At 41.2% G+C, this 12,952-nt stretch overlaps 2 protein-coding genes and 1 long non-coding RNA gene across 4 annotated transcripts in view; 1 reads left to right on the forward strand and 2 right to left on the reverse strand.

Annotated features, from left to right (window-relative positions):
* Positions 1-819: 819 nt before the first annotated feature.
* ARL6IP1 (ARL6 interacting reticulophagy regulator 1) lies at positions 820-7,994 on the reverse strand. Of its 2 annotated transcripts, none has more exons than XM_081839422.1 (6): positions 7,695-7,994; positions 4,491-4,624; positions 3,651-3,770; positions 2,609-2,726; positions 1,937-2,021; positions 820-1,762 (listed from the first exon to the last, which is right to left on the reverse strand). In XM_081839422.1, the coding sequence occupies exons 1-6, from the start codon at positions 7,977-7,979 to the stop codon at positions 1,644-1,646; spliced, it is 861 nt and encodes a 286-aa protein (XP_081695548.1). In that variant the 5' UTR covers positions 7,980-7,994; the 3' UTR covers positions 820-1,643. The 2 variants fall into 2 exon arrangements, with proteins under 2 accessions (XP_081695548.1, XP_081695549.1); XM_081839423.1 differs by having other exon boundaries at positions 7,699-7,857.
* On the forward strand, positions 2,733-3,687 carry LOC309329033. Its single transcript, XR_014151033.1, has 2 exons — positions 2,733-3,396; positions 3,490-3,687. It is a non-coding gene; the product is annotated as an uncharacterized lncRNA (long non-coding RNA).
* A 2,471-nt stretch (positions 7,995-10,465) lies between the features above and the next one.
* Positions 10,466-12,952, reverse strand: part of SMG1 (SMG1 nonsense mediated mRNA decay associated PI3K related kinase) — a 70,828-nt gene continuing 68,341 nt past the window's right edge. Inside the window, exon 62 of the mRNA XM_081839446.1 lies at positions 10,466-12,877. Coding sequence (XP_081695572.1) covers positions 12,800-12,877 — 78 coding nt within the window. The 3' untranslated portion in view covers positions 10,466-12,799. The remainder of the gene's footprint in view (positions 12,878-12,952) is intronic.

Here is a 12,952-nt window from a genome sequence, read left to right on the forward strand (position 1 = left end):
TTTCTCAGGATTTGTGTGCTGCTTCTAATGTCCAAAATGAAAGTATAATGTCAAATATGGTATTCATGAATGGGAAAATACTTACTACAATGATAACTAAGTTGGCATACCAAAATATTTCAACCCAAGGAGCAGTAATAGGTAATGTTGCTCCTTTCACCTGCTGAAGATAGCCTGCTTCAGGGATTTCTCTTTTCACTAGCCTTAGTAAGAGGCTTTGTTTCTTCTCCTAAGGCAGAGATCTTATGAGGTTGCTCTAATGAGTCCAAAAATGGTTTTTCATTCGTTTGGAAAAACAGAATGCCCTAAGATTCACATGTCACAAGAGATCCAACATAGGCATGTTTAAGTATTGAACGCCACCCTAGTGTCCTTATGTAGATAAGTTATCTGCACCATGTTACATACTAGTATGGCAGTAAAAAATGAGGCACATCCCACCCCTAGCACTCAAAAATGTTAGATGTGCGTGAAGAGAGAAAGACTGCTTTTTATTGTTGCGAGCCAATTAGTAAGAGAGTGATGATAAAAATAATATTTGTGTTAGTTCTAGTTAGAAGACTTTCTACCCCTTGCTGCCAATGCTGCCAACACAGTTATGGCCTTTCGGGCTTCACTATAGGCAATATATCACAAGAGCAACTTTAAAACTTTGTCCTTTTGAGACACATTTACAAAAAATGTGTACCGAATTACAGTGTTTCAGAGAAAACTGAAAGGTTGGGAACTTAGAATGAAAAGCAGCTACCATCTGTAAGGCAGTAATGTAAGCAGCAGATCTCATTTTGTCAAAAAAGATAATAATGAAACAAAAAAAAGTTTCAAGATTTCTCAAGTCTATATTTTCAAACGTAAGATAACACTGTTCATCAATTTACAATTAAGACAGAAATTTGCCTGTTAAACGGAAATTTAAGATGCCTATCATTTTAACAGGTTACAAACTTTTACTTAAGAAATGTGTAGTAAAAACAAAATAGCATTAAGAAAACAAAAATAACTCCAGAGACTTGTTGGCAAGACAGACGCATCACGTATTTTCAACATGATTTTATATAAGACCATATTTTTAAAAAATGTACAGACATGTTTCACAACACCAAAACTAGAGCTATTTAAATAATAGAAGCAATGAAGTTGACTGTCTGTGCATCCTGACTTAAGTTTTTCATTCAGTTTCAGTGCAATTAAGTTGCATTGCAGAGCTACAACTACAACTGGGATTCAGAGTTTAGGAGCTTTGTTTATTCAAATCACCTGTCACCTACAACATTGTACATTTAGCAATTTAATCTAGAGGGCATTTTGAATTAAATCTAGACAGTCCAGAGGGTCCTTAAAATGCTCAAGAGGAATGGAAAATGTTACCCAGTTCACCACCACCAGTTGTTATTGATCAGTCTTATTACAGTATTGAAGTTGCTAGTCACACTTACTGTAAGAATAACTGTCCATGTTAGAAGACTATTAGTGTGTGACTGAGGGACCATACAGTTCCTGTTTAAACAGCACAAGAAGGGCCCTTATTTAAAATCAAAAAGCGATGACTGAAATAAGCACTTCTATACTATTAAACACACAATAATTCGTTGAATTGTTCCCAGAACACAATTATACTATAGAGTGAATTAGCAAGCAATGTTTCATTCGTTTTTCTTCTCCTTTTGCTTCAGGAGTTTGTTGACCTCCCTTTTTGCCATTCCAGCATATTTTGAAATTATTCCGTGCTTGTTCAACCCAGGAAACAACAAGAAGCAGCTCACTAGGGGAGTAAAGAAGAAGTTATCACCAACTATGTTCATTTGCAAATTCATCCCCCATACCGACTCATCTAATTTATGTTGCAATCGCTTCATTATAGGCATCCCAACTACAAATATCTCCCCCATTCTCTATTGTGGAAAAACATAGCAATATATTATTCTGCACCACTTACCAATAAGGTAGGTGAGGAAGAGGTTATGAACTTGCTGTCCTATCCAAGCAATCACAGCTAAGGAACAGAGCATTGTCATGAAGTACTAGAAGAGAAATAAGAATGGTAGTAGTCCTTAAAAGTAAGTTATGAAGGCATGATAGTTACCTCTCTAAGTACTTTCCCTGCTGCTATTAAAAACAGCATTATTGATTTAGCATGGATTCTGAATGAGTGAACAAACAAACACACTTAGCAGTATATCTCATTCACTTCAGTGGAAATTTATTTCAAGCAAATAGGTTTTAGGAGCTTAGCTTAGATTGTTATTGGCTTGCTGGATGCATTAGGACGATGTTATAAATTGCAGACAGGAATATATTCGCATACCACTACAATAACTGTCCTAGAGACTATGAAGCAAAAAAACAACCAAAAAGTGCCTGAAACAAAAGTGGGGGAGGGGGAGACAGTCAAATACTCAAATCAAGATACCATAAAAAGCTCTGATCAGACGTTGTGTGCACTTACTAAAGCATTTTACGTAAGAAAAAGGGATTTTCATTTAAAAACAAATATACATGCCAGTCAACAAAAGCATTTGTTTTTGTATATGTAAGGCAGAATGGATTTATAAAGCAACATCCAATTTGCAATAAGGATGAAACATTTTCCGAGAAGCACATATATTACCATTTTAGGCTTTTCCTCCTTAAATGTGAAAAGACGTTTCCACCAACCAACAATTCCGCGCCGTGTTTTTACCAGGTTGCTACAAATTTCATGGAACCGCTGCTGTTGTTCAGTAGTCCTTTAAAGAAATTATTTTGAACAAAACTCTTGATATTATGGTCTCGCCTCCACTTTAGAAACTGCACATGAGCAACCATTATCATCTCGACCTCCCGCCACCCAGTTCAAAATTTGATGCCATTTTAATGTCCCGTTCATATATGTACAATATATATTTCTTTGATTCTCTACTATAACTATTCACTGTTAGGGTGATCAACAAATCCAAGAATGAGAAGATCATATATATTTTAATGGACTAAAACTTGCATTAATTTGCAGTTGACACGTGTTTTGAATGACCAGATATTATGAAGAATTTACTATTAACTGCAAATCTGTGTCCTATTCAGCAAATCACCATTTCCAGCAAAGAGGTTCTTCAGCTGCCTCAAAACTTTCAGTTAGATGACAACATCTTTATATATATTTACACCCCAAGAATCCATGACAGCCAGTTGTTTAAAGGCTACAGCTCTGTTTTTAGTCTACTATCAATGTGCATGGTGCTGTAGAGAGTAACGTAAGGGGGACGGGAACAGGAGGAAAAGATAGGTTCCTGCCTCAATGACCTTGCAGTCTAAACATACAAGCAAAGGTATCAAACAGAAAAAAGAGACAACCAAGCCTTTAATATACACAGATATTGTTGCTCTAGGTCAGGTATAGGCAAACTCGGCCCTCCAGATGTTTTGGGACTACAACTCTCATCATCCCTAGCTAAAAGGACCAGTGGTCAGGGATGATGGGAACTGTAGTCCCAAAACATCTGGAAGGCCGAGTTTGCCTATGCCTGCTCTAGGTAGTAGAACACTAGGTATGTCAGAACACTAGGTAGAAGGATTTTTGTTCAGGACTGATGCACATAGTTAACACTGAATATATGTTGGTTCAATTCTATTCTTGCTAAATGTTATACTTAAGGGACTGTCAAACAACATACCATTTACTGGAGCCAAAAATTCTAGGAGCAAGAGCAGGTACAAGGTAGTCAGCCAAACAAAGCAGCATAACAAAGCAAGAAACACCTGAAAGAACAGATGGGTCCAAGTAGTAGATCATCCTGTTGGGGCAAGAAAAATGTTGTTATCTAGTGGCAAAACATTTAACAATGTGATTAAAGGAGGTGTGGAGAAGAAGTAGCCACCAAATTTTATTTTGAAGTACCCAACTCCCATCAGCCCCAGCCAACATAGCCAGTGGTTGAGAAATAATGCCTCAATTTAGTTTCTGCAATGGCATAATCACCAGTGGTAGAGTAGGTTGGAAGGACAGAGAAAATGAAGTTTGGAAGGAATAAAAAGTTGTTGCTCTTCCCTATCTTTTCCAATTAATAGGCCCTTCTATGAAATAAAATGACTAGGAATGCCCCCAAGTTTGAACATATATTTGTTTTTTTTATAGCAGCATTGTTTTTCCAGCTGCATAAAACTTCCCATGTACTCTTTACAGCAGAGCAGTACCGAGAACTTCAGAAAAGTAACTACTAGCTTAACTGTCTTTAGCATTACAGTGGTGCCTCGCAAGACAAAATTAATTCGTTCCACGAGTCTCTTCGTCTTGCGGTTTTTTCGTCTTGTGAAGCACCCCTATTAGCGGCTTAGCGCTATTAGCGGCTTAGAAAAAGGGGGGGAGGAAAAAAACTCCCATAGGGAAATTCGTCTTGCGAAGCACCTCAAAAGACGGAAAACTCTCTCGTCTAGCGAGTTTTTCGTCTTGCGAGGCATTCGTCTTGCGGGGCACCACTGTATTATTTTTTGTAACATTCTCTCCAATAACTTACAGAAAGATGAAGGAAACTACAGCAATCATAGCAGGTGGAAACCATGGTTTTTCCCAACGAAGGATTTTGTCTGTCACCAGAATCACTTCACCCCATCCTTGCAACTGCTCTTCCAAGCTAGCTGTCTCTGCAGCCTGTGAATAAAAGCATTTTAACATATGTAATTGCCCCAGGCAGAAAAATGCTTACACAATGCATATGCTTCATTGGACATGTAGGCTATCTTATGTTAGACAATATAACAGCTTTATCCTTATTTTGCTTTACAGAATATAACTCAAGTTTTTTATGTCTGCATCCTCTTAACTGGTTCTTTTAATTTGAAGCCATATGTCTATCATGCAACAAAATATCTGGTTACTCCCAACTAGGAGAACAGTGCCATATTCATAGGATATATTTCTACATACTGAAACTTCAATCCAGAGTTCCCATGAGCAGAACAGGATGCTCTGGCTAGAGCAAAAGGGTTGTGGATGCAATTTACACCAATTCTTCCTTCCTCCTTTAGCCAATGAAAAGCTGCTCTAGAGGTTTGGGGATTCAAGGTCAGAGGGGAAAGGGGAAATTGGCAGAAATCATCTTTCCCACATTCCTCAAGCGGGAACCTCTTCTAGAACCACAATGACAACTATAGATCCGGTAGTTAAGATTTTTTATAACAAAGAGCTATTCTACCTGCCATTTATTGTTATGGCACCATCTTGTGAAAACTGTGCTCCAGGACCTTATTTTGAGACTTGTTCTGATTCCAGCTTGGATATTAGGATAAAATTTATCTGGCTTATGGAGAACCCAAATCTTATGATCATGAACTTGGGCAGCATGAGAATAACTCAATATGAACAAAATATTTGAAATTAAACTGTTTTTCATTATTTATTATCCTAACAGTGTTAAATGCTATGCAAGGTTCTGTGTGCAAAACTGGATTCACCAATATTTTAATTCACTCTGAATAACTGTTACTTTCGACATCCTACACAGCTGTGTTTTGTACTGATTGCTGTCTCAGCCCAGGACCATAAACTGAAGACTTGTGAATAGTACGTAGGTGAAACTTTCATAATGAACTATGAAGGGGGGAGGGGGAGAGACCTGCCACTGAGGTCTACACACTGTATAAAACTCCTGCTAGTCTAGCATGTTTAATGCTTCCTTATTTTGAATTCTAATTTCTGTTCTTCAGTTTCTGTCCATTTCCTAACACGGCCTTCTAGATCAGCAAAATATAGGGAGTTCTAGCCAATAAATTTTGTTTCTAAACATTTCTCTCTTCCCCTGAAGCTTAGATCTATCTGTGAATATTCCATCACACACATACCCTTAACTCATGTCTTTGAAATGATTCAGTCACAAGACAAACTAAACCGTTGTTCTGCCTGGGTTAAAATCTCTCCTTGCCCATCAAGTTCACTCAGTTGTATTGGCCCATTTATGCGCACACAGCCTCAGTGGCTGCATAGGGCCATTATAAAACAGGGGAAAACTCATGTGCACTGTCTTCAACTCAAAAAGTAGGGTATACCAAGCATATCCCATCAGATGTCAAAGCGATAAATAACTACCTGACATTCAGAAGACATCTTAAGGCAGCCCTGTTCAGGGAAGTTTTTAATCTGTGATATTTTAGTGTATTTCTGGTTTTTATGGAAGTCGCCCAGAGTGGCTGGGGAAACCCAGCCAGATGGGCGGGGTACAAATAAATTATTATTATTATTATTATTATTATTATTATTATTATTATTAGACATAGTGAGAAATGTAGCAGATAACACTGTGGATACAAGTGATCTGCATTTCAAACTCAAAGAAAAGGCACACACAGTATCTGCACTCCTCTGTTCATCAACCATAATGCTCAATGCTGTGCATCTGACTTTCAACCACCTATCCCTGAAGCGCTGCAGCTCCTTTGACAGCCTAAACAAAGCACCCTGCTTATTTCTGCTCCTATTAGCATAAGCAGGCTGGCCAGGTGTGTCTCTAATACTACAAAGGAAGATGACATAGCAAGAGTCCTACTGGAGAAACCGGAAAATGAAACCTGATCTTTTTCAAGATGGCTTGCCTAGAATATTTTTTTATTTGGTGGGAAGAAAAGCCTCCATCTCTAACCATTTGTAAGAAGGCTATTTTGCCTTTCAGCTCTGCAATTCTGATCCCATGTTCCTACAAAGCACTACTGCTGCCTCTGCCAGCTTCTAAAACCTTGTACATCAGCAAAATATAATGGGTTCTCTCCTGATTTTGGATCCTTCCACAGCTTTCAAAAGGCAAAATTTGAGGTGACATATTTACCTTGGAATAAACCCAATTTACTCAGGCCTTCATTCTGAGTAAACATGACTAGACCGTGGGGTGTTATTTAAGTTCCAGAAGGACAGTTTCATACAGCCAACACACAAACAACCTTGGGGCACCTTTAAGGCTTATGGTGGCAGAAGCTTCACAGGCTAAACCCCCATTAATCAAACGCACAAAATGTTATTACCCACCCGTATGTGTGTGTATATATAAACACACACACACATATCTATTTACTCACAGGTGAGTGTTAATACAAATATGCACATACTGATAGGTAACAACGTGTGTGTGAAAGAAGACATTCATATGCACACCATCAAACAACCACTTCGTGCATCCGACGAAGCAGCCTTCAGTCCACAAAAGCTTCTGCCACCAAAAATCTGCGGGTCTTAGAATCGCAGAATTGTGGCGTCGGAAGGGGCCCGAGGGTCATCCAGCCCAACCCCCTGCATTGCAGTAAACCTAAGTCTTGAAAAGCGCCATAAGATTATTTGGTGTGCCTGTTATACTTTCGAAGTTTCCTCACTTCGCCCCTTGCAGCCCCCTCTGCTCTATGAAGCAGTTCGCTGCCTCCACCCCTCAAAGGAAGAGTTGCACAAATGGCGCAAACCTCCCTCCCACCCACCCCCACTTTAAAATAACGCAGAATAGGAATGGCGGGGCTGGGAGTGGGGGTGAAGAGGCCGCTATGGCAGCCTTGCAAGACGTGCATGGAGACAGAAGAGCCAGCCCCTCCCTCTTCCTGCGTAAAAACAAGCGCCCCTCCGCAGATGCTCCTCGCAGGATACAGCCCAAGGAAGCACCCCCGCTTCCTTCCTTCCTACTTCTTGAGGGAAGTGAGGGCCTCAACTCGCCCCCCGCCCACCCAATGTGCTTCGCCTCAGCGCTCACCCACCAGCTGGTTGGTGCTCCTATTGTCGCCCTCCGCCATTTTGTGTGGCCCAGACAGCTGCTTTCGGCAGACTCCTTCTCTCCCACCCCTCGCAAACCGTCACGGGTTAAGCCCCGCCTCCTCCGCCTAGCCTTCCAGGCCACGCCCCCTTCCGAAGCAACACCTCCTTTCTGCTCGGCCTGGCGAGCAAGAACCCTTCGCCGCCTCGCCCACCTTCCCCTATTATGAGCTCGGCGGCCCCGCCCATCCCACCTCCCCGACGCTTTCCATTGGATAAGGACCATCTCACTCCCCTAACCAGCGCCCTCTCATCTGCCCCTCTGCCCGTTCGCCTTTGAATTTGGACCAATCAGCTCCTTCCTCCTGCTCGTCATGACTTCGGGCGCGTGAGGGGGAGAAACGTCGCGTTGTTCCCTTGACGTCCCGCAGCAGAAACCGTTTAACGGGTTTTTGGAGGGGGATTCCGGAGTGGGGTGGGGGTGGGGAAGGACTGCTTAGCGCCTTTCCAAGTAGAAGCTAACTGGCCCCTTATGGGGGGGATTGTGGGAGTTCCCACAGGTTTTCCCAGCTGCATAAATGGGCCTTTGCCATGATTGTCTATTTTATGCGTTACTTATTACATTTCTTATCTTTCCTCAAAGGAGCTCAAGGTGGCCTATGTGGGTTCTCCCACATAGAGCAGTACATGTGAAAAGGATCTTAGGAGTCTTGGTTGACCACAAACTCGACATGAGCCAACAGTGTGACGGCAGCTAAAAAGCCAATGCAATTCTGGGCTGCATCAATAGGAGTATAGCATCTAGATCAAGGGAAGTAATAGTGCCACTGTATTCTGCTCTGGTCAGACCTCACCTGGAGTACTGTGTCCAGTTCTGGGCACCACAGTTCAAGAAGGACACTGACAAACTGGAACGTGTCCAGAGGAGGGCAACCAAAATGGTCAAAGGCCTGGAAACGATGCCCTATGAGGAACGGCTAAGGGAGCTGGGCATGTTTAGCCTGGAGAAGAGGAGGTTAAGGGGTGATCTGATAGCCATGTTCAAATATATAAAAGGATGTCACATAGAGGAGGGAGAAAGGTTGTTTTCTGCTGCTCCAGAGAAGCGGACACGGAGCAATGGTTCCAAACTACAAGAAAGAAGATTCCACCTAAACATTAGGAAGAACTTCCTGACAGTAAGAGCTGTTCGACAGTGGAATTTGCTGCCAAGGAGTGTGGTGGAGTCTCCTCCTTTGGAGGTTTTTAAGCAGAGGCTTGACAACCATATGTCAGGAGTGCTCTGATGGTGTTTCCTGCTTGGCAGGGAGTTGGACTCGATGGCCCTTGTGGTCTCTTCCAACTATGATTCCCTCTCCCTATTTACAACAACCTTGTGAGGTAGGCTAGGCGAAGAATCAGTGACTGGCCTGAGGTCACCCAGTGAGTTCCACAGCTGAACAAGGGGTTTGCCAAGTCCGACCAGAGCCAGGGCCTGAGGTGGTACTGAGCAAGGCAATGTGGATGGACCAGGCCAGCTGGAAGTACCTGTATGAGTCAAACTAAAGGAAGTACCTTTATGAATCGAACGAGGCTTGCAGTTTAGAAGTGACCAGAGGAGAGTTAGAAGGGATGTGGAAAGGACTGGTAGTCTCCAGGCCAGAGAGAAGGAAGTGATGGAGAGAGATCCAGGTGACAGCTGGGAGGGAAGCGTCCCACAAATGAAAGGTGTAGCAACCATCCAGTGTGGTGGTGCCTCTAGAATGCCTTTCCAGAATATTCTCTTTCTCTCTCACACATATTTTATATACTACCATTTGTTTCTGTGTTGGGTATTAGTTTGATCCCCATTTCTGTAACCTACTATATGTTGGTAAACTGAATTGCCACACTTAATAAAACAAAAGAAAAAAAAGACCAGGAATAATATAGTACATTCAGCTTGTTTGATTCAAAAGCCCTACATCTTCCGGATACAAGGGGCAAGCTTGAACAACAGCAGGAGACAGACTGCAAAGCCTAGGTGCATTTATCTGGGAGCCCAACTACTGTAATGCAAAAACCTGCATCCTAACAAAAGTGATTTTAACTTCATTTCTCCCCCAACAGCTTCCAACACTCCTCTGAATAACTCACTGAAGTTTCAAATATAGTGAAGGCTGAAGATGAAAAGGGGCAGGTTCTGATGTTCCCATGGGGGGGGGGAGAGCAGCGGAGAGAGGAGGAAATCTTGTGAGGTTAGGAATTCCTAAGTCCAATGAATCAATGTGAACTATCACAATAACGTCCAATTAGATTCTGCAGGATGTTGCAGTTGTTAATTCTCCATGCATCCCCTTGAAGAGCTCATGCTCAAAATGCATCAGTATATATATTATAAATGTTTCATTGCACACAGAACCAACCTACTAAAATATATTCTATGCCTGCTTCAGTCAAAGCAAACCATGGGAAGCCCCTGCTTTGGTATGCACTTCATTTTTTCCACTCTCTGCTGTCAGTGATTTGCTGCCGATAACATGGTGCCCTCCAGATGTTGCACAATGGTTGCTTAAATGTGCAACAATAACTTTTGCTTTAGACACATTTGTGTGGATTATATGCGTGACAGGCAACTAGCTGGAGCTTTCAAATCTATTCCTTGTGCTGATTCCCCTCTGTGAAAGAGGTGGTAACCTTTCCCACAATTGCAGAGGTTACACATGCTTGGTACCATGATCACTGCACACGGCAAGTTAGAGATCTAGAACTCTGAATGTTACTGCAGTAAAGAAAAGAATGCCACACAGGGAATGAAGAATACAAATAGTCTTTTGAGCTTTATTACATTATGCAGTAAAGACCCCCGTCTCCATACACATTTCTGGATAGTGTGGTATAATAATACATGAATCACAAGCGCAGCAGCCTGCCCTGACCCCTGGTTCCCAAAGAAAAGAAAAACATGTTACCATCTTATCCCAATCGTCTTTGGATACAGCCTGCTCATTAAGGATGTTTCGTACAAGGAAAATAAAGGTACACTCACCAAATGCTTGGATTTTGCCTTAACTGAATTTTACTGAAAAGCAAACCTCTCACTCTTGCATTGCTAAGAGCGAAGTTCCAGAGTACTGAGTTGGAATGCATTTACTCACAAGCATTAGTAAATATGTAGGCAGTGCACATGACATGTCTAGGGCAGGTAATTAAAAGGTGAGATAGCTAGCGCCTATGTGGAAGACTGATACCAGTATCAAGTCACTTCTGTATCAGATATTCTGAGGAAGTCAAAACAATTTTTCCACATTATAAAAACGCTGGAATAATTAGCTCCTTCTTGTGCTGGACCTTAATATATATTTGATAGCAACTCTTCAAAACAAAGGCCAAAGCTCAAACTCCAATAAATAGGCTGCATCAATTTAAAAAAAAACTGTTGGAAAGGTTTTTAAAATCCTTAAGAGACTAAAGAGGAAGTGATGGGAACATTTGATTTGTCCTCATTTAACGGCTTTCAAAGCAAATTAAATAAGTTCACATAGCCCCACATGTTCAGTTTGGAAGTTTAGATTCAAGTGGTGCCTATCAAAACATGACACCGATTAGTGATAACTGAGTTAAGAAGCAGCCTGTTCTTTCCTAAAGCAAAGTTAAAACAAGCTCCTAAGGTAATGATTTTAGTGAGCAGGCAAGTAAAACACTGAGGACTGATTTAAAGTGCCGTTTTAATAGCAACTTTTGTCACACCCATAGTTCAAAAGTGCAAGGTAGGTTTAGGAAAACTTGCTGAGAAATTCACAACTGAACACCACCTATTTGAAGTCATATGGAAATGTAACTTCACACAAATCTTTATACAATTTCGCTTGAACAAAAAAAGAGATAGTCCACTTTAGCTTTGTATTTATGTCTATCTTTAAATTCCCAGATTGAACTGAAACAGTATACATTTACAAGTGTAAATCAAAATTTGAAATGAATCAAACAGCATAAAACTACCTCCACTAGAACTTGACTTTATTGATTTTCTGTCATCAACAATGTAAAAGAGTCTACTTAGATATTCTAATCATTTTTAAGGTAAAGATTACATTGGAGTACCTACGTTTACAAAAGAAACTACAGCAAAATCACAGTAGAATGTGTTTTGGAGGAAAAGGTTTGAACTACAAAAAGGAGTGTACACTGCAAGCAGAGGGAGGTGCACATGAAAACCAAATGCCTGTTAGATTCATTACTTTGAAATGCACAGTGAATTTGGGGAAACTGTACATGATAGAATCACAAAAAATCACTTTAAAAGAACCAAAACTCCAACCATTTGCGTTTGATCAGCCAACACAAAAGATTTGCTTAAATGTTCAAGGTTCCCTGTGCTTTTGGAAAATCTGGTTTGCAAAAAACAAAGAAGAGATGATTAATTTGACTGAATAGTGAAATTACAAGGATTGAAATAAAAACATATTAGAAATACATCTAAAGAACAAGAATAAACCAGAAGTGGGAAAGAACTTAAAAAAAAAGACACAAAGGCTCTCTCTTCTCAAAGAGGTTCTTCCAACACAGCTGACATGCAGCTCTTTGCATTTTCAGTCCATTTCTGAAGTTCATTCTCATGTAGCATTTATTTATTCATTTTTTGCACAAGCTGGTCAACTCAACCAGCACTGTTGCCAAGCAACAAGAGCGACTCAAGAAACTCAATCTCTCAAATCTTCCTTTGCTGCGATTTCTTCACGGCCCCCTTTTTTCGGTTTCGGTTTCTCCTGGATTGTTCACAGGGTCAGGTGGAACTGGGTTCCAAATCACTCTGCGGTATGTAGCATTCCCAATTTCCTTTCTGCAGCTATGTTTCCCCCCGACACGATTGCAGTTCTTCTGTAGCAGAAAGACAGCCGTGTTGTTCAGGCGGTGAGCTTTCACCCTTGACCCTGGGGGTTCCAGGCCATTGTGTTTAGCGTATCCCTGAGTGCAGCTACTCTGCAGGACTCACTTCCCAGTGCACCGAGATTGCCTAGGTTTCCTCACATTAAGCCCCAGAAAGGCATCACCACCGACTGTGGTGCTGCTATGGATGCCTGAGGCCGAGTTGATTCTGCTGGATGTCTGACCTCGCTGAACCAGACTGACCTGTTATCTTCCTGTTCATACCCAGGCTGTCCAACCTTCATACAGCTGAGCCAAGTTATCTAGATTAGTTGCTTCCTTAATCACATAGTCAACCTATGAAATTGCAATGTAAAATAAGTTAGGGCTTTGGATTTTGTACATGCAGAGAACTTCAAGACCACCTTTATT

The sequence above is a fragment of the Podarcis erhardii genome (genome assembly GCF_964252035.2).
Source record: "Podarcis erhardii genome assembly, chromosome: 14".
NCBI classification, from domain to species: domain Eukaryota; kingdom Metazoa; phylum Chordata; class Lepidosauria; order Squamata; family Lacertidae; genus Podarcis; species Podarcis erhardii.

What these genes read in the sequence shown, in the direction of transcription:
- ARL6IP1 (XM_081839422.1), bottom strand. Translation starts at nt 7,979, where the DNA reads ATGGTCCTTATCCAATGGAAAGCGTCGGGGAGGTGGGATGGGCGGGGC. An exon ending in GAGCACCAACCAGCTGGTGG is followed by an intron (nt 4,625 to 7,694) that starts GTGAGCGCTGAG and finishes TTTTATTCACAG; the next exon opens with GCTGCAGAGACAGCTAGCTT. An exon ending in AGGAGGAAAAGCCTAAAATG is followed by an intron (nt 2,022 to 2,608) that starts GTAATATATGTG and finishes TTTCTCTTCTAG; the next exon opens with TACTTCATGACAATGCTCTG.